At 43.3% G+C, this 25296-nt stretch overlaps 2 protein-coding genes across 6 annotated transcripts in view; one reads left to right on the top strand and one right to left on the bottom strand.

Annotated features, from left to right (window-relative positions):
* Nucleotides 1–16552, top strand: part of LOC116946155 (radial spoke head 10 homolog B-like) — a 21508-nt gene extending 4956 nt beyond the window's left edge. For both annotated transcript variants that reach the window (XM_032961069.2, XM_076069857.1), the window contains exons 6-18: nucleotides 99–184; nucleotides 890–1010; nucleotides 2724–2900; nucleotides 3247–3370; nucleotides 4517–4650; nucleotides 7662–7851; nucleotides 8220–8331; nucleotides 8752–8831; nucleotides 9385–9533; nucleotides 11000–11107; nucleotides 12153–12456; nucleotides 13082–13256; nucleotides 15684–16552. In XM_032961069.2, coding sequence (XP_032816960.2) covers nucleotides 99–184; nucleotides 890–1010; nucleotides 2724–2900; nucleotides 3247–3370; nucleotides 4517–4650; nucleotides 7662–7851; nucleotides 8220–8331; nucleotides 8752–8831; nucleotides 9385–9533; nucleotides 11000–11107; nucleotides 12153–12456; nucleotides 13082–13256; nucleotides 15684–15921 — 1998 coding nt within the window. In that variant the 3' untranslated portion in view covers nucleotides 15922–16552. The remainder of the gene's footprint in view (nucleotides 1–98; nucleotides 185–889; nucleotides 1011–2723; nucleotides 2901–3246; nucleotides 3371–4516; nucleotides 4651–7661; nucleotides 7852–8219; nucleotides 8332–8751; nucleotides 8832–9384; nucleotides 9534–10999; nucleotides 11108–12152; nucleotides 12457–13081; nucleotides 13257–15683) is intronic.
* NSMCE1 (NSE1 component of SMC5/6 complex) lies at nucleotides 14987–25296 on the bottom strand. 4 transcript variants are annotated; one of them, XM_076069864.1, is made up of 9 exons: nucleotides 25029–25142; nucleotides 24952–24970; nucleotides 23955–24091; nucleotides 23198–23319; nucleotides 21780–21857; nucleotides 20693–20839; nucleotides 19755–19868; nucleotides 18846–18966; nucleotides 14987–17033 (listed from the first exon to the last, which is right to left on the bottom strand). In XM_076069864.1, exons 3-9 carry the CDS (start codon nucleotides 24076–24078, stop codon nucleotides 16987–16989), a joined length of 753 nt encoding a protein of 250 aa, XP_075925979.1. In that variant the 5' UTR covers nucleotides 24079–24091; nucleotides 24952–24970; nucleotides 25029–25142; the 3' UTR covers nucleotides 14987–16986. The 4 variants fall into 4 exon arrangements, with proteins under 4 accessions (XP_075925979.1, XP_032816977.1, XP_075925978.1 ...); XM_032961086.2 differs by lacking the exon at nucleotides 24952–24970 and having other exon boundaries at nucleotides 23955–24095; nucleotides 25133–25296; XM_076069863.1 differs by having other exon boundaries at nucleotides 24952–25110.

The raw sequence follows: 25296 nt of genomic DNA, 5'->3' as shown, positions 1-25296 counted from the left end.
TTTTTAAAAATGCGACGTTTGCCAGGTATAAGCACCATGTGATAAGTACTCGAGAGCATTGCTGGTATTTAAAAGTTGTATATCATTTTACTCCACAGGGAATTGTGTATTATGATGAGAAAAGGGAGTCTTGGTATTGTGGAGAATGGCATCACAACATGCGACATGGATGGGGAATTAGAAGGTAACGAAAGTTGAATGCACCCTTTCCATTATTTGTCATCTAGAGAGCACTCTAACAAAACATAACATTTGAATATTCTAGATTTGAAGCTTTCGTGACTGCAAGGATCCATACTCTTTGGTTCTATTCGGTAAAGTTACGTGACTTTACCGAGTAGAACCAAAGAGTATACCATTTGAATATAAATTCGGATTTGTTGAACGCTCGTAAATTAAGTGTAGAACGAAGAACACTGTATAATGAATCCAAACATAATGTTGCATCTGCTTTAAGCAGTTCACATTTTTCAGAATACTGCCAAATACGATTTTTCTCAACCTTACACGTTACTTAATTTAATCTTGTAAAAATAATTGCAGTACATTCTAATGGGTGTAATATTTTGGGGGAAATGCACAACTCGTTAATATTGTAAATGTTGTGGATTTGCTGTACTCGTAACGAGTACAGCAAATTGGCATGTTCTCTTTTTGCGACATACCTTACTAATTGGCTGTGTCGGGTGGTGGTGGGTTTAACGACACATTTATATTTACGCGATGCAACCAAAAGAAAACCCCCTCTATTATGAACTCATTCATTATCAATTAATCTTCTCTGCTGCTCAAAATAGCAACTCGTAATGGCAAGCGACACAGTGGGAATAGGAATACACAGTGAGGACGATTTCTGAATTGACAATTGTCCTGTCTTCTCATCCTGCAGGTACCCTTCAGGAAACATATACGAAGGGCAGTGGCTGAACAATGAACGGCATGGGGAGGGTTGTATGAGGTGGATCACATTGATGCAAGAGTACAATGGCCAATGGAAGCACGGAAAGCCGGTACCGTTCACTCTTTCACCTTGCGTGCAAAGATGTCTTCACAAAACTGTTAAAGGGCATTTATGAAATGTCTAATTTTATGTGGTATGAAGAAGACCCATCGCACAAAATGTGACCAGTTACACATTCACGAATGCGTTGAGTTTTTATTTTACTCTGTAACGAGTTGAGCATGTAATACAAAATCCTAGCCATATACTTGAGCAAACCCGTGTGTGATCTCTTCTATGGTAAGTTAAAATGAATAAGGGTTAAAGTTTTGTCTTGGGGGTGCCGCGGTTGTGAGATGTTAACTACCTTGCCTGGTATACAGGAGGTCGTGGGTTCGACCCCAACTCTGACGCCAGCTGTATATTTGGAGTTTGCATGTCTCTCTCCCCGTGATCGCATGGATTTTTCTCCGAGTCCTCTGGTTTTTCCCTCCATATATAGAATCAACATGAGTTTAGAGAATTTGGCTGCTATAAATGTCCATATATTGATAAACCACTTCATTGAACTATCATTTGCGGCCAAGTCGCTTCTGAAAAAAAGCTACATAGCTCAATGGGCCTTACCTGTTAAAATAAAACATAGTTTAGGTTTTAGTTTTAATAGTTTATAGTTTAGTTTTTGTAAATTTTAAAATAGCTTAAGTTTAGTCTTGCCACGAGGACTGCGTTTTTGCTGGGCTGCCTGCAGGCTTCCCGTGTTGTGTCTACGTGATGATATGGGTGGTTTCCTTGTGACACAAAAAGTGTTAATTGCTCCTTACACTTTTTTATTTACAAAATACACACGCTATAGAAGAAAAACAAGACTTTCTAATAAAAACATTTTATTACATGTTTAATGTATTGTAACAAAAATCACTGATTTGATCTCACCAAAGTGTACTGTGGATATGATCACATGAATATGTTCATTTGTTGAGTACATTTTATATCATCTATTTTGTAGGCCTTATTTTGGCCCTATACTGCAAGTTAAAGATTACAGGCCAGATGATACACATTAAAATCAGATCATTCTCCCAGGTCAAGGTAATTTGACGGTAGTATTTCAACAGTTTAAGTCTTGGCAAAATCTGGTGTTGGACCCTTGTTTAACATTCATCATTGATGTTTGGTTTAGGTCACGTTATAAACAAGATATTTGTTGTGAAACCCTCCACGACCCGACAGAGCCTAACAAATTATATTGTGTTTAACACACCAATTATTATTGTTTAGCTAACCGGTGAGTGTAAGAACAATTCTAACATCCAAATTTATCGATTGGCTATGTTTCATTTTAAATCGCATCAAGCATCTTCAGGTCAGAAGCCAGGGAAAAACATCTGGCCAGATCAGGACATGGTTTAACCCAAAATTCATTTCGCCAAATCATGTGCTGCAAAAATGCATTCATTCATTCATCACGCATAGTCACCGAAGGACCGTCGCTGCCAATCGTGTGACCTCTTGTGACATACACCGGTGTTTCGAGTGGTTTGTTTGATCCACGGATCATACAGGCGACCATGGGGACGGCGCTATTCCAAAATCCTGTGTGTTAAATTCTTCATCATCATCATCGGCCATAGTCTGATTCAAGAAACGTGTTCATGTGTATGCTCTCTTCTGGTATTCATGCTTTATGCTGCCGGTCACCTTGCAGGCCTCTGGGTCTGTGGTCAGCAGCTGCGATGTGAACAAAACCGAATGTAAAGTGTGCACGTGCGTGTATGTGCAGGACGGCAGGGGGGCACACAAGTGGCTGGTCAAGCGCGTTGGGTGCTCGCAGTATCCAATGTGCAACGAGTACCATGGCGAGTGGGCAGCCGGGCACCGCCACGGGCAGGGAGAATTTCTGTACGCTAGTGGAGCACAGTACAAGGGGGAGTGGAGGCAGGATCGCAAGCATGGCTCGGTGATCATCGAAAAAAAAAACACTCAATGCATCTTATTCTTAGTTCTTTCAGTAAAGTCACGTTGAAGGGAAACAATAAAATAATAATATATATACACCTGATGACGACCGTTTGTGTTATGGTCGAAACGTCGTGAGAATTTTTATTGTTTTATATATTTTTTATTATTTCATTGTTTCCCTTCAACGTGACTTTACCGAAAGAACTAAGAATATGAATTACTGCAGTCACGAAAGCTTTAAATCAAAACTCAATGCATCTTCAAGAACACATACGCACTCAGTCTCTCGGATATGAATTATGCCGTATAAGAACGACGTCACAATGTTTTCGTCTAATTTACAGGGAACGTTTACGTGCAAGAGCGGTCAAATCTACGAAGGATCTTTTGTGGAGGACGTAATGGTAGGATGTTCTCAAAACAATGTGGGTGAGAATGGACTTTCAAGAGCAGATGCATCTCTTCCAAGTAAGGAGTCTCAATGTTTACTCCAAATCCCACAGGCCAGGTCCTGACACCATCATATTCGATCAGGATGTACCAATGTGCCTTCCACCCTGCCTATGTCATTGTATTTTAATTACATTGCATAACATGAAATAGGTATTACATTTTGATGAGCACTGCCTTAATGCTAATTTGAGTATGGAATCACTCTGTACTTAGAACTCTTGCTTTACAAAAGTGTGGCTGTGTCGTTTTTTAAAGTAACATTTATTGTGACAGCCATGTTACTGTTTTATACATAGAAAACTTAGCTACTAATAGTAGAGGTTTTTTGGGTTAAATCGCGTAAATATCAATGTGTCGTTAAACCCGCCACCACCCGACACAGCCAACTAGTAAGGGTTGTCACGTAAACAGAACGTGCCAATTCGTTACTAGTACAGCACACCGGTGTGTTGGAGAGTAAATCCACATTTACCATCTGAGTACGACGTTTCGCCAGTAATTACAACCAGCATCATCAGGCGACAGCCAGAGTTGTGGAGAAATTATCCTTAAATAGAAGGGTAGATGTGATGGCGTCACTTGTGAGCCCTCACGTGAGAAGGCCAAAGGGGGTGGTGGTTAATAAATGCATATAAATGACAATGGGTATCCATTACTGGTTGGGTTAATCATATGGTAATCAACGTACATTATGCATGCACATTGGTCGCGAAAGCCTACGTGTTAAACCGACTTACCTACTCGTTCACCTGATATTTTGATGAATCAACTGACCGTTCCGTGCGCTTTATATGTATTGCCAAAAAGGCACGTGCAGAAAATTATTGTATAATACTGTACCTCAATTGGTTTTATATCTTTGTTTATAGTTGTGGAAAATATAATGAATTCAATGTAAAACAGAGACGTTGATTGGTCATCCAGCACTCACTGATTCACTCCAATCACTCGCTCATCGGCGTCCTTTTAAAGAAAATATTAGCTCTGATCTCTTACATATTTACGTAAGTTGAACTTCTTTCGTACCGTACTTAGCCAACCGTGCTAATCGGAGCGTGCGATTACAACTGTGATAGTGCTGTTTGTTGCTGACCGCCTGACAGTTTTGGCCTTTTGGGTCTGTGATAAAAACATATTAACGAGAATGCGTTTTGTTTACAGCAAAACGTCACTTGGAGGATAAAGAGAGCACTGCGGAGGGAGGGAAAATGCTACAGAGTTCACACGTGGATCTGGATTTGGCACGGCTATTGCAAAAGTTTCCAGCTGACAAAAGGGAGGCCGAGTACAAACAGGTACTGGTAGCAACTGATTATAGTATTGTCATGTATCCTTTATACCAGTTGAGAGCCCATTGAGATCAAGTCTTTAACGTGTAAATTGCAGCGGTGGCGTAGCCCAGAGAAAGCACATTCATTGCAGAGGTTTGCGGTTTTTGTGTTTCAGAACTGCTTTTCGTGTTTACAGACTTAGTGCTGCTTGGAAGCATACCTATACGTCAATAGGGATTACCGTTGGTACGGCTATTTTAGTAAACACAATCGACAGGAAGTACAATAATGGGCTTCTATAATGGGCTTCTATAATACGTCGATTCATTAACCCCCCCCCCCCCCCACTTGGCGCAAGAAGAGCGCACAAGTGTTGTCATCACATCTACGACGCCTCTATTTAAGGAACGAAACAGGAGGACTTCTCCACAAATCTGGCTGTCGCCTGATGAAGCTAGTTGTAACTACTGGCGAAACATCGTACTCAGATTGTAAATGCTGCGGCTTGGCTCTACAACACACCGGTGTGCTGTACTAGTGACGAATTGGCGTGTTCTGTTTACGTGACAACCCTCACTAATTGTCTGTGTCGGGTCGTGGCGGGCTAACGACACATTTACACATTTACGCGATCTAACCCAAAAAAACCTCTATTATGGATATTGGTCGCGAAAGCCTCCTACTACGTGTTAAACTTTTCGTGTTTAGTTTGTTGTCCTCCCCGCACCTCCCATTTGCAAGGTTGGCTACGTACGGTGCGAAAGAAGTTCAACAAACATACATACAGGCCGCCCTGGTTAAAACTGTGGGTGTATTGACCATAAAACACGCGCCGTCTGCTTTAAGGGTGAATGTTAAAGACCCCGTGACGTCGTTCCAAGAAGAGTAGGAATTTGCGTGGCATAGTCGTGGTCCAAATGCGCAAAATTACTTCATTGGTAAATGCGGGGTAGGGATCGTCACCTCCCCTGCTGGGAGAACTTAACAGGACCCTCCTGAACAAGGGTTGAGAGTCAGTGAGGCCTTTCTGGGTAAGCAAGCAATGTGGAAGAATATAAAATAAACGATGGAAAGATCGAAGGTGAAAACCCTGATACCCATACAAACACAATTAACAATAAATAAATAAAATTCCAACAATAAACCATTACGCAGTGTAACGTTTTAAATATTACTATTTCCAATAGGCTATATTTTAGCTTTGGAATAGGGTAGAGTTTAAAAGCAATTATACCCGTAATGACAAAGCATGCTATCGTAATGACAGGGTGACACCTGCTGGCCTGGAAGGGGAATCACGGGTACGGGCACGGTTAAGTACCAACCAATCAGAGAGCGAGGTGTATCTGGTTCAAAGGTGTAAGGTGGGGGCTAGCCGAGATACTCCGGGAACCTGCTCGAACGTTCCATGAGAGGGCGTGGCCGGAGGCGGGGCCTAGCCACGCCTGGGGGGATATAAGGGGGAGCGGACCCGGGGCTCGGGGCTCGCGCGTGGGGTCCTGGGTCCTGGCTGCGTCGCTGCTCGCCGACATCTCTCTCCGTCGTCGGGCCACGTGAAAGATCTCCTGGGTGGCTTCCATCGCCGTCATCGTCACGCCGCCAGTCAGCGACGTAGCCGAGTGAGGGCGGTGGGACCACGCCGAGTAGAGACGTTAATACCCAGTGTTGTACTCAGTGTGAGGAAGAATCAGTGTTGGCCTGTGTTGTGCCCAGTGTGAGTAATAAAGAAGAAGTACGCTCTACACGACGTGTCGCGGAAGTCGCTTGTATTCAACATTTGGGGGGATCAAATCTTCCAAGGGGTCTGGGGGTCTCCCCCCAGAAAAAAAATCTCAACTTGAAAACTAATTTCCTGCCTAAAATATTAAAAAATTCACTAACACATAGGATGGACTTTTTGTTTATTTTCTACAATAATGTCTAATAGTGTATTGTATTACATTGCTGTTTTATTTTTTTACCTTTTCTTGTTTCATTGTATGTAATAGCAGAGATTAGGGATTAATAAAGTACAACCATAACTACAATCATATAAACAGAAATCTATTTTACAGCAATATATTGGGGGGGACATTTTGAGCATATTTGACTATTGGGGGGGATGTCCCCCCCCATATATATTATAATGACGGCCTTGCACTACGTTATTCTACGTGCAAGGAACATCATTGTTAAAACTTTTTTTTTTATCTATTACTCTTGGGACATTAACGTCTGAATGTTCAGGTACATCTTAAATTTATATTATTTAAATGTTTGTTTTTCTGTAACAGAGCTTGCTCTCTGTCACTATTGTGCATGTAAGACATTAACTTAAAGCTAAGCGAGGCACGTGTAAGGCAGATGAATCGTGGCATAGCAAGTGAACGTAAACACGCAAGCACGTGGGTTGTGGGTAATAACAGGCAGCCTCGTGGCAATGCGACATGACAAGATCACCGAAGCATGATGGAGGGAAGCCGTGGGTAAACACCAACCTGCTGCAGAAATACATCGTCAGCGACCCCACAATCCTCCAACCAGGATGTGACCTAACGAGGATGATCCTGGTCCTCCTTGAATCGGATCTGGAGACTCCATGGAAGACGTGGGGACACTTCCTCCAGAAATGGAAAATTTTATGAGAGTCCATTTTGTGACTGGTTGGTGGTGCGACATCTGAGTCCGTGCAGCATATCGTGAACGAACTCCCCAATCGGAGCATTTAAAGGCGATCTTAAACAAATCCACGCGGCTACTCCTCAAGTAGTCGAATGGCTATCAAATCTCGACATCAATTTGTAATCTGCTCTAATCCCCAAAAATGCCATACGAAAGACAAATAAGACTGGTACAGCCAAGGCTCAATCAAGTAAAACTCAGCCGTGACTCAGCGCAGCACAGCATTTCCGTATTTTAAAACCGGCTGGAATGAAAAGAGGTAGTCCCCTGTTTACTGAAGCCCCCGATTGAGGCGCGACGTTCAAGTTGTTGTTTTTGTTCAAACAAGATTCGAAGCTTTGTTTTTGTTCCCCCCCCATTGTTTTCGTCTCCAGGTGCAATTCGTGGTGCTGCAGCACATAGCAGCACTGCGCAGAGCGTACAGCAAATACAGCGGGCTGGGTGTAACGCACTCCCCAGACAACACGTTCATCCTCAGTCGGATGCAGTGGTGGCGTCTCCTCAAGGACTGTCAGGTGCATGTCGAGGGCCCTTCCTTGGCACAGGTCGACCGTCTGCTTTCCAGTAAGGCACTCACTAGCATTGCGATGCCAACACAAAAAACACTGGGAGTTGCAATGAGAGACGGACACGGGACACATGGTCGTTTGGCACTTTGTTGGCTCGTTGGCACGTGTAGCAAGGGGATACATATCAGATAGAGGATGAATTCACTGGGTGAGTGAAATCAAATTATGCAGAAGTTGCAAAGGTGATACTAGTTGGCTGACCGGTAGGATGAATGGGAAGCTACACACAGATATGTATGTGATGGTGAAGTTTACAAGTAGGCCCAAAGGATATTTGTGAGACGCATACAAATATGGCATGCTGACATTATGGAATATAAACCTGCTGCATAATGCGTGCAATGTTTTGTTTGTATTCCATAGCTTTTGAAGAGCCCCTAGATCAGATCCACTACCCTAATAAACGACTGCTCATGAGGCAATTCTTGAGCAACTTGACCGTCCTGGGATACCACATGTATCACACGGACTACGCGTAAGTCTCCCAATTGCAACATTTTGTCATTTTATGTATCTACAAAAGCCTTGGATTGTGATGTTTGGCAGATTCCTCGTTTAGAATATTTTTCTATTTAATGCCTTCACCACAATTTGATCATACGGTAGTCTATGTGATCCACCGCTACCTATATATATAGTACACACGTTTTATGATACCCTCTCACAGTTTTAAGCCTAACCCATATCCAGGTTTTAATTCCTCAATGAATATTTTTGGTCCAGCATAGTCATGTGACCAGTAGCGGCCTCCAGAGAGAGATGTACTTACTGCATGTGGTGGGGTGCCGTGTATGGAAATATTTTCCGGGTCACAGACCCAGATAGATCCGGCTAAAATTAAACTTCCAGTTTTCCAATGTAATGCTTTATTTATGTTTTGTGCTGTTTTGTGCAGGGGCAAGAGTGGAGAACTGGCCTGGTGTTTGTCACAGCTCATGAATAATGCCATCCTCCCGCATGCATGCAGCATCAGGGGTAAACTACCCATTCCACTCCAGTTCCCTTTGCTATTGTGAAGTATATTCTGCTTTCACACATTATTGTAACGTTAAGTAAAACATGATTTTATGGTAAATTCCACAATGAATAGAGCTTTTCACTTCGGAGAAGCTTCATCTTTTGAAAAGCAAATTAGCTCTTGAAAAACTTTGCCATGTTGTATTAATCACTTTGGGTTTATACAGTAGTGTCAGATTGTATTAAGCCTTTCCCATTCAGAGACGTCTGTAAGTTGCAGGGTGGGTGTGCCATTCACCGCCGAATCTTGGAAAGTGCAAGCGGCTCAGCATTAATTTAATTTAGAGAGGCATAACGCTGTTGCTTTTAAAGACGTTACTCACCACAGAGAACTGTAGAAACACGACCGCACTCTACGATAGCTGGCAACCAAACTGTGCCACACGCCCTCCCACATGACCTTGTGGGAGCGTCAGTACCGATAGTTATTTATTTAGTTTTTAAATAAAAACTGATGACGTACACATATGTCATCAGAATGGGAAAGGGTTAAGTGTCACTGTGCTTACAGGATCGGTGTTTGGAGAGGCTTGGCGTGCCCAGACTGCTCTAGAGTACGCGTCGAAGAGCTGGGATATCTACAGGAGCCTTTGCAAAACCAACTTATATTCCCCACACGAACCAACTCTCACTGCACGGAACTTCTTGTGGATGCTGCAGGTAAATACGTAGCAAACATGCCCTGTCCGGAGAATGCGTAGGTAGGGCTCTTTATGTCTGTGCTAATAGAAGCATAAAGTTTAGGTGTCTAAGGGTATACAGTACATTACATTATGGCTATATTTGCAACAAATTTAGAATATATTTATACGAAGCTTCATTCATCTTTACAAATCAGTATATAGGTCACAACACTTGAGTAATTCTTCTTTGGTTCTTTCGGTAAAGTCACGTAGAATGAGAATAAAATAATAAATTGATAAAATAAAATAACACAATATTCTCACGACGTTTCGGCCACAACACAAGCGGCCTTCATCAGGTGAAGGGGACGAGACTTAAAGGTCGTGATTTCAGCGTGGCTTTCTCACTCCAGCGCTGTCCTCCAGACAGTCTCGTCCCCTTCACCTGATGAAGGCCGCTTGTGTTGTGGCCGAAACGTCGTGAGAATATTATTGTGTTATTTTATTTTATCAATTTATTATTTTATTCTCATTCTACGTGACTTTACCGAAAGAACCAAAGAAGATTAATCCTTGCAGTCACGAAAGTTTTAAATCGAAACTTGAGTAATTGTCATTGCAGAGAGTTAACAGCTCATTCTGACTGCAAGGAACCAGGAATTAGCTCTGGACACCCGATATGACCTTTAACCTTGGTGAAAAAAATATAACAAGATTTTCACCGCTGCAATTGTATTGGGTTTAAGAAGCATCTAAACTATCTTGCCATTCCTCTCTGTTTTAAATTTTCAGAGTTTGTTAACATTTTTGTAGAAAATGAAATCTTAGCACACAATTGGGAGCGGTCTGGTGGGGATCTAAGCTCTGGAAATTCACTAGGATCTTGATTTGAAGCTTTCGTGACTGCAGGAATCCATACTCTGCTTTCCCACCTGATGAAGGACGCTTGTGTTGCGCCCAAAACGTCGTGATTTATTTTATTTTGTATTTTATACCTACGTGACTTTACCGAAAGAACCAGAGTATTCACTAGGATGTTCAAGTCCACGATCGAGCTATTACAGATGCTTCACATTACACGAATACAAATTACATTTATAGCAAAACACTGCAAAAAAATGCAGCATATATAATCAGAGCAATTCTACCAACCTATTTTTTTATGGATTGTTAATGTAACCCTCACAATATTTAATTGTTTACCATTAGCTGTGGGCCCACCAGATATGTTGTTCACTGCCCCCTCTTGAGTACGGACACACTTTGACTGAACTTCAGTCTTTTATTATTACGGCATCATAATTATTTCCCGTGTGGTACAACGCAAAAGCATTGTGATGATTTACAAGTGAACGTTATTGAATTTAGACCTTTATTTATTGTGTGTGTATATATATACAATGTTTATGAACAGTTGTATGTATTTTCCATACTTGAAGTCCAATATTGTTTTTAAAAGTACACATATATCCCTATTCTGTGTGGAAATGTATGTTTAATAAGGATTTTAAGCTCATCTCCAAGTCACTCTCAGCAGCAAAAGTCATGGAGATTTTGAGTCTGGACAATCCGGCAATATCAGATGGGGCATCCTGCAATCTTTCATACGAGGTATGTCAATTGTGGCCACTTCCATCACATGCTGGCTTTCATATACATGTCGAGCCGATACGAGGTTGGGGGGGGGGGCGTCCTTTATTTTCCTGCAGTCCACACTTGCCCACAGCCCCCTCTCAATCCGTTCCCCGCCAAAATGCCCCGAGCCCCCCTCCTCTATCTCGCCTGCTCCTCCCCCCTTCCACTATTCCTGGTCCACTGCCCCCCTCCTTTTTGTGGGAATCCTCTCCATTCCTACCCCTAACAACCGCCATTCGCCACTAAGTGGCGGTGACGTCACCACGACGCTTGTGCCAGGCTATGTGCACTTTGAGGCCACGTGAAGTGTCGAACGCCCGCTGGCAGGTCACGGGGCAGACCCAGATGCCACAGGTCGACTGAGATGACTGGCTGACCATTGACATCCCTTACATATGTAGTGGGTTCCGGATTACTGGTTGTTTAAACATTTTTAAGCAAAATTATTAACACGACAGTTTTCTTGGTTAATCCGTGAATATAAATACATTTTATTCTTATGGTATATATTTTCAAACTGAATCTGTTAAATTTGTTAATGATGTCACCTGGAGAATTCCTTTAGATCCAACATCTCATTTGCAACGGTGCCCAAGTGTGTCAAGTGATTCATATGTAGCATGAGGCACCCTGCCCACACCCAGAGGGTAATACTATTTCCACAGTTGTATGTTGAACTTCTTTCTTACCGTACATAGCCAACCACGCTAATCGGAGGTGCGGGAAAAGGACAACAAAACTACGCCATTTGACCAGACGCCAGATGGCAGGGATACTGTTATGGCAGATCTTGGAGGTTGTCGCATGTTGCCTTTGCTGCAGCTGGCAGGCGGTATAGCGTTGGCGAGGTGGGGTGGTTGGCATCAACGGCCACATCTTGTGCAATTATACGATGACCATTGCACCTCAAACATGTAATGCTTCGATAAAATTAATGGCGCGCCAACAGAATATCCCCTCTGGCAAGTTGTACGGTCGTGAGGTGCATTGATGTGTTCCGTGTTAATTTACTTCCTTATAGCTCACCTTTCTAGAGTTCCTTGAGGCTCTGGTAGCATGTGCCGAGGTGAGCGTGCCGGAAAGGTCGGATGGCCGAAATGCTATGGAGCCCTGCGCCGAGGCAAACTTGGCTCACAGTTGCAGTGGTGCACGTGCGAGATGGAGCCGGAGGGAATCGGAGCGACAGCAGCAATGGGGCCGGTGGAAACTCGAGGAGCCGCAAACGGCTCAGCCAGTGGACAAGAGTCAAGAGTCCACTACGCAAGAATTCACCACGCAAGAGTCATCACAGGCTACAACCCGAGAATGGATTTCCACGAATAGTTGTGCGTAAAGTCGATCGTTGTGCGTCAAGTAATTTCGCACCTCCGATTAGCACGGTTGGCTATGTATGGTGCGAAAGAAGTTCAACATACATACACACGCTATGCTTTTTCCAAAACATTTATATATGCACTTTTTTTATTCTGGCAAATTGCCCGATGATGCTGGATGTAATTACCAGCGAAACGTCGTACTCAAAATTTTAAATTATGTTGACTCACTCTTCAACACACCAGTGGGCTGAAGTAGTGAACTATTTGTCTTTTGTAAACGTGACACATTTTTTACTGTTTGGCCGTCTCGGGTGGTGGAGGGTTACGACACATTTATAAATAACGCGATCTAACCCAAAAAACTTTATGAATAATATTGGTCGCGAAAGCCTACGTATTAAACTGAATATTCGTTGTATTGTACTTCTATGCTCCCTACCTTCACCAGCACTGACCAAATTGTAGGGACAGATAACCGCCACTACCTGTACGGTGTAGGCAGGCCCTAATCTAGCAGTGGATTGACAAAGGGCTGGAGTTTAGTGCTATTTACATTCATATGTCGTAAATGGTATACAAACGTCCGAGTGAAATTATTTGAATCGCAGAATGCAATTCATGTGTTGTTTTGCAGATGATGGTAATACTGTGGTTGAAGATGCCTGGAAAAACCAGCTGTACGCATTTTTTGTGGAGAAACTGTTTGGAGCATTTGAACGTAACGAGGCCCTGAAAGCTGCGGCCAAAAAGGAGCAAGACCAGGAGGCTGATCGTGCTTACAATGAAAACATCAAGGTCCGGCAGGCATGGTACGTGCACACAGAGGCACGTGCAACGAGGTGGTAACGTGGCTCAAGAGGTCAGAGCTATCACAGCTCAACTACCTCACCTGGTATGCAGGTTGTGGGTTACATCCCGACACTGACATCTGTATATTTGAAGTTTGCATGTTCTCCCCGTGGTCGCGTGGAATTTCCCCCGGATCCTCATTTAGAACGACGCATTTTGAGTATTCAGTTGCTGCACATTTCCACATAAGCCACTTTGTTGAGCTATCATTTGTGGCCAGATTCTGAAAAAAAGAGCAATATAGCTCAGTGGGCCTTACCTGGTAAATTAAAAATAGTAATACTTTTTTACTGCTGAGGTCCTGGGTTCAAATCCAGCCAGCTGCCTGTGAATAAACCTAGTGCTCAAGTCGTATATTAATGGTCTCAACCTGGTCATCAATGACTACACGAAAAAATGAATTACTTCATTTTGTTACATTTTGTCTCTGACAATTATAAATATCAGTTTGACCATCATGTAATGAACCCGATGCTTATATGCAGGGCGAGTAGAAAGTACCGTACTGCCCTCTACTGCGTGTGGACCAGACGTTACCCGAGGGGATCTCAGAGGTAGCTCTGTAGTGTTCGCTTCTGTGGGCCGTTCTCTAACGTGAAGAGTCGTACTGCTCAGCGAAAGATCAGAGTGAAATTCTTCATCTCGTGACGTGATGCCGATAGCACAAGCTGGATATAACTGGGGGGTGGGGGGGGAGGAAATTACAAAAGATGTAAAATGTGTTGATTTGAAGCTTTCGTGACTGCAGGAATCCACTCTTTGGTTCTTTCGGTAAAGTCACGTGGTTAGAAATAAAATAAAAACAAATCACGACGTTTCGATTGCAACACAAGCAATCATCCTATATAACCTCTTACCACGGCATCTCTCTCCCACTTCAGCAAAAAAAATATTGCTGTGGTTTTCCCACCTGATGATGATTGCTTGTGTTGCAATCGAAACGTCGTGATTTGTTTTTATTTTATTTCTAACTACGTGACTTTACCGAAAGAGTGTGGATTCCTGCAGTCACGAAAGCTTCAAATCAGCAATTGATGTGGACGCACTGGGATTATATCCACTGCCATTACCGACTTTCGTGTTGGTATTGCACCGAGTACATTGCAACGTCTCTTCAAATTTGTATAAATGTACACGCAACCTCAGAAAATGGAAGCAAACTACAAGTAGAGTAATTAAAGCTTCATGTCTGATACAAGAAAACTACATACATCAACTCTCCAAAGTTCCTATTCTGTACGAGGCACTACTTTATAAAATGCTGCCTTTAGTGATTTTGCCCAAGTATTAAAACTGACCTCTGTTGCTTGTGGTGCGATCAAAACGTCGTGGTTCTTTGGCTTTTATTTTTTATTTAAATGTATTTATTTTATTTTCTATCTACGTGACTTTACCGAAAGAACCAAGAATATTAATTCCTGCAGTCACGAAAGTTTTAAGTCAAGATTTGACCTCTTATCAAAAGTTAGGGGTCTACACCAATGATTTGCTTTCAAGTCGCTCTCTCTTTAAGAGTGAGCGAATACTGTGCAAGTTACAAGATGAAAGCGTTATTATGTAACTATTGTGACTTATAAGGCAATATTAATTACTCTTGAGGTTGATTGGCCTGTGTACACCACGGCTAACACACGTCTTCATACTTGCTGCCCACGTAGATAACATTTTGGCCCACGAAAACACACAAAGGTATGAATTGCCATGTTTAATTAAGGTCATCAATACAAAGTCACGATATAAATTAAGCGTACTTTTTTACATACGTATTGAAGAACCAGACGTTAAATGAGAATCAAACGTAAAATCCATCTTCCCTTACAGCAGTTAGTTTATTTCTGGCAAGGCCCATTGAGTTATTAGTTTTACTAGTGACCCGGACGAAGAGTTTCGTCTCATTCATCAGCTGGCTCTAATTTAGTCATTGATCGAAAACTGACTGTGAAACCTTGGAGTGTTAACGACTCTTTACAATGTAGACTTTGGTTATCGACAGTTTGATTTTGAAGCATTGTAATGACACCACTAATAACTACACGCAACCACGTTAGGAAAGTAAATAAATGTTATTTCATTGGTTTGTTCCAGCAGATGTATTTAAAGAGCAACACTTATTTATTTTGGTCAAACCTAATGCGGATGTGAAATGTGGGTTCTCATGATGGATAGAGTTCATCATCAGCCCTGATCAATGAATGCACTGCTGGATGAATGTCTCCACAAATCTGCTACCCCCTCTCACAATCCTGCGATGCCTCCATATTTTATTTAGTTGGTCCTGGTTTTAATCGTTTATAATTTTTTATTAATCGTTTATATGTTTTTTATTAATCGCTTATATATTTTTTTCCCCGCGAACACCTCACGGGTACCCTGTCTGAATGTATTAGGGAGCAGCGGATGGCTCTGGAGATGGAGGCAATGCACGCTGTGGAACGAGACGGACTAAACGAACAGGGATCAACTCTCCCGTGGGAGGAAGGGGCAAAGGTGCGGCCCGATGAACCTACCAGCAAGGAGCCAGAGAGGCCCGCCAACTCCCCAGCTGTTACAAAGTCGACGTCTGCGGTGAAAGTTTCTGTCAACTCGAAGCCACATTCCGCGAAGGACAAGAAGAAAAAGAAGTGACCACATTCGTAGTCCCTTTGATGTATTCTTAATAATGTTGATTTTAAATAGCCTTTATTAAGAAACGTCTCGGTCTCAAGAATATTTTCACAAGGGTCCTGCATCGGAATGTTCGGCAGAAATGTGTTGACGGGGTTTTTTTTTTTTGCACGTGTGAAGAAATTGGCATTCTGAGAATCCCTATGCATGTAAGGAAATGGATACAAGTCAATCAAAACAGGTTTACGAGACCCACTCGCTATTCTGCTGTCTGCAAGCCACCTCAGACGAGCTTGTGAAAGAGTTTCAACACTCAAAATAAGCGATTCAGCAAAAACTTAAACTACGGTCCAGTTCATTCATGAATTAGTTGACAATTTTACACAAAGGCTTCCAAGACCAATGTTAAGATTCACAACACGCCACGGCCACAGCTGAGCTTCTGGTTGTAATCTCCAGCGAAACAGCATGTACGATTTTCAAATTATTGCTTGCTTTTCAATGTTCCGGTTTGCTGAAAACCAAATTCACTTGGCACATTTAACCACGTGCTGACCCGAGTTCATTGGCTCTGTCGGATGGTGGGGGGTTATATTTAAATCTGAAAGTACATCTACATCATCTGACTGAAAAATAAACGAATTATGAATCATTTGTTTAGATTCATTTTTGCTTATGGCGAACTGTATTCAGGATTGATTTTGACAATTTTTTGTCATAACGTATTTTGCATGAAAAATACTCACTGGAATAAGAACCACATACAGTAAAACCTTGGATTGCGAGCATAAATCGTTCCGGAAACGTGTTTGTAATCCAAAGCACTCGTATATCAGTTGTGATCACGTGATGCTCGGCAGACAAAGCGTACACATACACTACTTGTATTGCAAGACCTCGCTCGTTTATCAAATTAATATTTATTTTAAATATTTGCTCATCTTGCAAAACACTCGCAGACCCAAGTTACTCGCAATCCAAGGTTTTACTGTAATGACTTAAAAGTCTCAAATATCCAAAAAGTGTAAAGCACAAGAACGTACACAGTAACCACAACTCGCTGCACCATCTGTACATCTTGCAGACTTATAGCTCCATGGCATCTGAAGACGTTGAACTTTTGCCTTCATCGTCTGTGGATAACAAAGCAAGTTACAGATTTAAAAAATGTATTTATAATTTTAAATGCTGCTTAAAATACATTTGTAGCCCTAAGATCGTTTCAGATCAGTTCATTTCAAACACTTTCAAGCTTTTTACGTTGATTTCACACACCAAGCCACCATAAGACACTGTGCTGCTTCCAAAGCAGGTACACGCTTTGGTAAATTGCGCATAGCTCCAACCTTCGATCATGCACCCATCGTGGAAAGTATGGATGTGATGCCTCAAGCAATGGAATCCAATAACCACAATGTGGCTATAAATCAGGGCGCCACAGTGGCTATGAGATGTTAACTACCTCGCCTGGTATACAGGAGGTCGTGGGTTCGATCCCAACCCTGGCACTTGTATATTTGGCGTTTGCGTGTTCTCCTTGTGGTCGCGTGGATTTTTCTCCGGGTCCTCTGGTTTTTCCCTCCACATTCAGAATCAACGCACGTTTAAGAGTATTTGGCTTCTATAAATTTCCAGATGATAATCCACTTCGTTGAGCTATCATTTGTGGCCAGGTCACTTCTGAAAGAGAGCTAAATAACTAAGTGGGCCTTACCTGATAAAATAAGAAAAAATGGTTGAGTTTTCTTGTTGAGATTGTCTTAAATTTGAACTATAAATATAAAATAAATGAATTTGCCGAGTGGCCACCAGTTTGCATGAATGCAGCTGTTCAACTGACATCCATTCCTTAATGTCACATCCATAGGAAACACTACCATAGCCTGGCGTAGAGAGAATTTTAATGCAAGTATGGACCATTATTGTTGTCATTATGGTACAATTAACAAATCATCTCCGATGTGACACATTTTAAGATAACCCGGTGCCAGTGGCCGAATCCAGTGCCGAGATGCTGATTACTGCACATCGTTTGACTCGTTAACACTCACACCTGGGCAGATTAGATTATCAGTAGCTCCATATATTTTTTCCATGTTATTTTGTCCTAATCTTATATTAACATCATGTCATGCTGGACACGTCCCTTCCAAATTCTCACCAAGCAATGCAAGTGTAAAAAAAAAACAGCCCGGTGAAGGTGACAATACAGAATTACCATTGAGATACCGTCAAGTGCCCTCGTATCCACACTTATAGAGATGTTTGTTGCATGACAGTCAAAATAAACTTGATTCTTGTTCGTTTTCATAACCATAATTTTAAAAATGAAGTTTAATATGATGCTTTTATAAAAATGGGGACTTTTTTTGCCAGAATCAAAGTATGAAAAAATCAGAATAGGTTTTTACCCTCTGGCAATAAAGCAGTTGTGTTACGATGTTCAAACATCAAATAGAAATATTTTGCAAGGAATCAAGTTTGCATTAACCACACACAGCACTTGTGGTGAACATGCAAACAAACATGCTCTGATCATATACGCATTGTCCTTGAAATTGATTGGCCTACACAAGAGGCAGCCTTCATTAGGGCCTTGTCTCACTACCAGTGTCAGACCAGAGAACGCCAAAAGGGGCAAACAGGACAAGGGCAATGGCACTATAAGGGCATTTATAACTCGGGATGAGCGGCTACAAAATGGGACCTTTTTTCGTTTGCTAGCATGTTCACCACAAGTACGTGTGGTTATACTGTGAACTTGATTCTTTACAAAAGGTTTATTTTTGGTGTTTGAACATCTTAACACCTGTTTTATTGCCAGAAAGGGGTAAAATCTATTCTTATTTTTATGATGCTTTTATGTTTGAAATAATAATGAAACCTCTTAAGTTACACTTGCATTGTACAAGACGTGCATTGTCACGTGGCTTTCGAGATCTCACCGGGGGGCTCGTTGATCCAGGGACTCTTGCAGCGAGGGCACACGCGAGACCGATTCCTCTTGAAGAACTTGGCAGAACACGGAGCGTGGACCTTCACGCTACAGTTGGAACAGACTTGGCCCTGCAGTTCAGATGGCAAGGGTGGAAGCGGAGGGCAACATCAAAAATGTTAATTCTCCTTCTTGGTTCTTTCGGTAAAGTCACGTAGAAGGGAAATAATAAAAATAAAACAATAAAAAAATGTAGATTTTTTTGCATTATTTTATTATTTCCCTTCTACGTGACTTTACCGAAAGAACCAAGACGATGAATCCCTGCAGTCACGAAAGCTTTAAATCGAAATGTTAATTCTGTCTGTCCGTCTGTCTGTCTACAAACTGAGAAATGTGCACGGCTGTAAGAAGAAGAGCCAACCGTTCAATGGTGCCAGCTCGGGGTGCGGAGGTCAATGTATGCCAGCACTTCCGTCTCCACACAAGCTATCTCGATTATTTCAACTTACTACTCTAGGGGACGTCTGGCAAAAACGTTACCGAGGTGCAGCATGTACTCTGGTCATCCTCGCAGCAGCGGTTTTTGGTTGGGCCATCGAACAAAGATGGTCACTGCATCGCGCGCTTTCGGATGCGCTTCTGCGGCCGTCTGGAATACTCTTCCTTCCGATATTAGGAAACCACTGGAGCTATGCACTTTTTAAATCTAGATTGAAAACCCATTACTTGAAAACCGCTTTTTGTGTTCAGCTTGTTGTCCCCCCCGATTAGCGCAGTTGGCTACGTACAGTACTATTAAAACCGGTTCTTTTTCACAACCGATTTTTTAATAAAACTAGCACAACAGACGGTCACATTAAAGGGTTACGCTGGAAAGATACGCATACACAGGCCTGTGTAAAACACCCATACCCACCTTCAGGGCGATTTTGTGACAAAGGGAGCAGATTTCAACATTGCTGAAGCGACTACGAATGAAAGGATCCATTTCAATGAGGCAACGTGGGCTTAAACTTAAATATCCATTTTCCTGCAACAAAAATGCACACACAGTTCTGGGTTACCCAATTGCATGCTGAAAATAATTGTTAAAAACCGTTGTCAGTAATAAGCGTTGCATAAACCTCTCCCTTCCGATGACGTATGTAGCCAACCGTGCTAACTGGAAGTGCGGAATGCTAATCAGGTGCAGGAAACTATACAACTGCATTTACAAACTATTATTTAATACTTTTAAATAAATATGAATTTACCATATAAATGATTATAACCAATGTTTATTTGTGGTATTATAATTTTCATGTATTTAATAGCTTATTTATGTGTTTTATTTAAGTTTATTCACGATCATTATCTGAAATTTTTGTTGTATTCACGAGCATCTCCGAAGCGTATCCCTGGCGAATACCAAAAGGCATACTGTACAAGTCATGAGACTGAGAAGAGATGGTCGTAATTCCTATCTCTCTGTATCTCCCTGGGGGCTTTTGTAACGAACGTGGTCAAGTGTGGAAAGCAGGAGTGGAGCGGTTGGCGCCCTGCACTACGAACCCGGTGCCACAAGTTAAATTCCTGCTCATGGCCACCACCAGTGACGATTATTATCTGAACCTTTTCTGGGGCTCCCCCTAGGTAGACTCAGCCTCAGATGAGTACCTGCTGCGATGTGTAAACATCGCCACTGCGGAGACAAAGGCGGCCAGGCATGGTGCAGGCCACCCAGTCCCTCGTGTGCCGCGCCAGCCTTCATAGGTGCTGCTCGCTAACAGCACTTGCTCCTACAGTCTGTTACGGCTACACGGTGGGGGGGAGTGGGGATCTTTGTTTTTGATGGCTCTGACAGGGAGGGGTTACCATGCACAGCCACTTGTCTTGCACCAGGCGCTGCAGCAGCAACTCGGCACTGCCCTTCTTCATCTTCTTGCACTGCAGCTGGTCAACCAGGTTCAGGATGTCCATAGAGGAGGCCATACCCACTCCGCTGTCGACTATTAGCTCCATCTGCTCGCACGTTGCGCAAACAGAACAACAAAGAGCACCTGTGTAGCTTGTGTAGTGACACATGGCCCAATAAAAGTGCCTTTGCCGCTTATATTATAATAATTAACACTGCCCGCACATTTGCACGGAATGTCACTTAAGTGAACTGTAAGTGACATGGATTTCTTGTGATTTATTTCCCAATGACACTACAACAATAACCACATTATAAGAATAATGCCCGTTCTTGTATAAGTTAGTGTTCAGATTATGGCTGGCAGATAGCACTCAGGGTTAGGGTCTATCGTTAGCACTGTGGCTGGGATGATAGTGAGAATGGATTAATAATAACAGTACAACTGTAATGACAATAGAGCCTGCATGTGGTGTGAGTGGACTAGTGGCCACGGGACGTAATGACAGGGGAGTCATCCTTCAGTGCGAATGCACTAATGGTCATGGGAGGTAATGACAGGGGTATCAGTTGTGAGTGCGAAGGGACTGGTGGCTACGGGAATGATCGAGAAGGGAGCGTTGTCAGGTGACGTAAGAGGACGGTGGAGTCTGCCGGTGCAGCTAGCGTCCAGAGTCAGCGAGAATGATCGAGAAAGGGGTGGTGGCCTCGGTTTGGATATAAGAGAGATGCACAAGAGAATTGGGGCTGTTAAAGTGGATCTCCACCTGATATCAAGTGAATGTGTCTTCAATAAAGTGACATCTCAAGAGAAGTGTGTCAAGTCGTCATTACACAACCATGGAGAGACTTGCTCACACTCCAGGAATGTGGAATTGCCACTGCTCGTCCATGGCAGCCAGCAGAGGTGGAAACCATCCAACCAACACTTGCTGGAACAAGATGACACTGCCGTCTGGTCCACAACCCTGTGAGCAAGCCGTGAAGGGGATAACCGTGCAAGTATGATGCGGGAACTTAATATTCTACCACCAACACCACACTCACTGTTTTGTTGAAGAGTTCAAGCTCAACCTCTGAGTAATCAGAAGCCAAGAGAGTAACTTCATTTTGTTCGATATTAATCTGAGAAAGGCAGACGGGCACAGCAACGTTATTACGTTGCATGAAAATCAAGACAATACACCTTTTCAAGTAAAAGTAGGATATCAGGAAAATTCGAATCAGTCCGGTTTTTTTCCGGTAAGGCCCACAGCGGCTGAGTGTTTACAATGCGGTCGGTGCTTAGGGATTTGTGGTCGCACTCGCATACACAGTCTGTTCTCCCATAACGCGGTAGTAGTTACGTTCCCAAAGAACACTGTGTTATGGAAAAATCGCGTTATAATAAATAATGTATGATATAGGGTAAGGCACAGTCCGCGATAACACGGTGAGATGCGTACGCAGGCTGAACAAAGACTGAGGCGCGTGGATAGCATCTAGAAGAATCCCGTATATTCCTACACGCGAGATGTAGTTCTGCTCACTCGATCGCATTATATCCAAGTCACATCCGCATTATGAATCAAATACAGCCTGTTCCCTAATACATTCATCGCGTTATATTCAACTCACATTATGACAACACGCGGTGTTATAGGAGAACAGGCTGTATTTTATACCACGGCTCGAACATTAAATACAATTCTATCCCAACGACAGAGCCCCTTTTTTACACCCCTTTTAAGGGGTGGCTCTCGGACTAAAAAAGTTTGCCTTGAAAAAACTATAAACTATTTGTATTTTACCAGGTAAGGAGCAATCCATTTAGTACGTACGCAAAAATTTGTCGCAACCCCCCCCCCCCAAATCCTATAGAACAGCCGATATTTAATCCATGCAGAAACGATCAAGGATTAATAATATTAACGTGTTTAAGCAAACAGATAGTCCACCAACCGGACTATCTAACTCATTCTATCTAACTCATTTGAAGGCCAATGTAGACAAATTATTATCAAGGCTTCAACCCCTCCCCCATCCCCCAAGATTCCTATGCGTACGTACATTAGACCCCCCATACGCAAGCGTACACAATTGGGTTAACCCCCCCCACCTCCTCCATGCGTACGTACTAAATGGATGGCCCTTAAGGCCCACTGAGCTATATAGCGCTTTTTCAGAAGCGACCTGGCCACAAATGACAGCTCAACGGAATGACTTATCACGCGGACATTTACAGCGGGCAAACACTCTAAACGCACGTCCATTCTAAATGTGGAGGGAATAAATGGAGGGTCCGGAGAAAAATTCACGTGACCACGCGGGAGAGAGGGTAACGCAAAATCCAAATATACAGCAGGCGTCACGGTTGGGATCGAACCCACGGACTCCTGTATACCAGGCGAGGTAGTAAATGTCTGGCCACCGTGGCACCCAGAAAGCCCAATCTCTTCCAACAGCAGTGTCTGCAGGTGACTCACCAAGGCGTAGTGCGTTTTCCCATCCTCCTCAGAGGTTCCCTTTTTGATCACCATGAAGAAGGGCCGGATGTGGTTGTTGATAACGCCAATAAATGCATCCAGCTGGTCATGTGCATAATGTTCTGCGACGAAGAGACACGCCATTTCGGGATGCATTCAGTTGCGTAAAGTATAAGAACACGGAAAAAAAACACACCAATGTGAAATATTTCTCATGAAAGGTCGATGTCAATATTTGTTCCCACTGGGTTCGACGCTCCACATTTGCTCCATACATGTACTAAACACAGAGACCATGTTCTCACCATAGACCTCCCAATTGACAACAAAGAAAATTGCCCTTCAATAAAACAACTCTAAAATCAGGTGCCCGACAGCATCCGTTGATTTAACCAACTTGGCTACCAAGTTTTCGACGCCACCAAAAACAAACAGCCCTCATCTTGTAGAACCATACATTGGCTGCGTTTCATGCTGCCCAATAAGACTTCGAGATTGTTCTTGAGAAAAAATAAAACACCTTAAAGTTATGGTCAACCGATGGGTTAATAAAATGTCAAAAACAGCCGCTTGAGAACATCCAAGTGCAGGGTAATCGTAGACAATTTCTTGGAACCAAAAAGTTCGTGGACGGAGTCTAGAAAAAGCTTGGCTGGCTTACAGACATATGCCACCACCGCCGAGCTAAAAAATATATATATTGGAACGGAATAATAGAAGATAATGCGTCCAACAAGTTATTGAGTTTCGCCCTCACCTTTAAACTGGTGGCAGCATTCCTTGTGCACTTTTACAGAGCTGGCAACGTCCAAGCACCCGTGTGCCATCATTTTTTGAAGGAACAACCGGTGGCTGGAACTCATTCGTTCTTGCGCTGCCATGACGCTCAAGCTCCTTCCTGCCGGGCAACGCAATTGTCAAACGATGGGAAAAAGCAAATTCAATTAAGCGCAGAAATTAAAATACTAAGTCTCGCATCATCGTGGGTTTAACCCAAGCCGGGTCGTGCGAGGATCTCGCACAGTACTGACAGATCTGGACACAGTCCCATCGGTGAACTACCAGGGGCCAGGACGAGGCTGCGTTGGCTGGGGTCACGTAGCCCGCATGCCCAAGCAGCTTCTGATCGGCCGGATAGATGGGGCTAAACGTGCACGACACGTGATGGATGAAATGGATTTATGTGGTACGAAAGGATCTAGAGCTGAGTGGACTTGCCGATGACCGGTAACCAGCGGTGGTCAACATGGGCCTCTGTGGAGGAGGAGGCTGGTGAAAGACGCTGAGGCTGCTGCTGGGTAGTTGGAGGCAGTCGCCCTCCAGCAACAACGGAGAGCGGAGGGCATGCAGCAAGTTGGTACTGTGGAGGTGGGGGGGCACAGCTGATGCATCTGCCGGTCATCTCAGCCAAGTCAACCCATGGCACACCCGGGGTCTGTCCCATAACCTCCTGCAAGCAGCGACCCTTCGACATACCGCGTGGCCTCACGGTGGTGCACCTAGCCTGGCACAAGCGCCGTGGTGATGTCGTTGTTGTACGTAACCTGTGATTGCCTTACAAAACATTGCCAGGCCTGCGAGCTCTCGGTCGTTGTCGTTATCAGGGTGCGAGTGGCCGCTAGAATGAAAGGCCGCGCTCGCATATTACTGTATATCCTTTCTTAAAGTCAACAAATATAACCAAAAAAATAAAGGGTCGCCCTTGAGCGAGAGGCGACGAAACGAAGACGTTCCAGCGCGACCGGCTTTGCCACGTGCCTGAGTGGTAGTCGCCTGTCTTAGCGCAGTCCGATGATAGTCGCCTGTCTTAGCGCAGTCCGATGGTAGTCGCCTGTCTTAGCGCAGTCCGATGGTAGTCGAACTCTTGAGCGGCTGTTGCTACTTTCCCTGCTGTTGTCAGATCAGAGGGTTCCCCCCCCCCCCAACTCCACTCACCTCCGTCCCTTCGCAAACACACACGCGCCGTGCCCGCTTCTCACGTTCTGTCGTGCGCGGTTGTTTGGTTGTGACTTACTGGCTGTGGAGAAATGGGATTTGCCAAGTTTGGCGCTGTGGAGATGAAATAGCAATGTTGCACAGAACAGAGGAATATATTTGAA

The sequence above is a fragment of the Petromyzon marinus genome, chromosome 26, assembly GCF_048934315.1.
Source record: "Petromyzon marinus isolate PM22_M1 ecotype Great Lakes invasive population chromosome 26, UKy_Petmar_22M1.pri1.0, whole genome shotgun sequence".
In the NCBI taxonomy this organism is placed as follows: domain Eukaryota; kingdom Metazoa; phylum Chordata; class Hyperoartia; order Petromyzontiformes; family Petromyzontidae; genus Petromyzon; species Petromyzon marinus.
This window is presented reverse-complemented; position numbering and strand designations above follow the sequence as displayed.

Bases quoted from the DNA above. Each gene is read 5' to 3' on its own strand.
- NSMCE1 (XM_032961086.2), bottom strand. From the start codon at position 24,078: ATGGCAGCGCAAGAACGAATGAGTTCCAGCCACCGGTTGTTCCTTCAA. The intron at 23,320-23,954 runs GTGAGGGCGAAA...TCTTCGTCGCAG, and splicing joins ATGCTGCCACCAGTTTAAAG to AACATTATGCACATGACCAG. The intron at 21,858-23,197 runs GTGAGTCACCTG...TGCCTTTCTCAG, and splicing joins GGAAAACGCACTACGCCTTG to ATTAATATCGAACAAAATGA.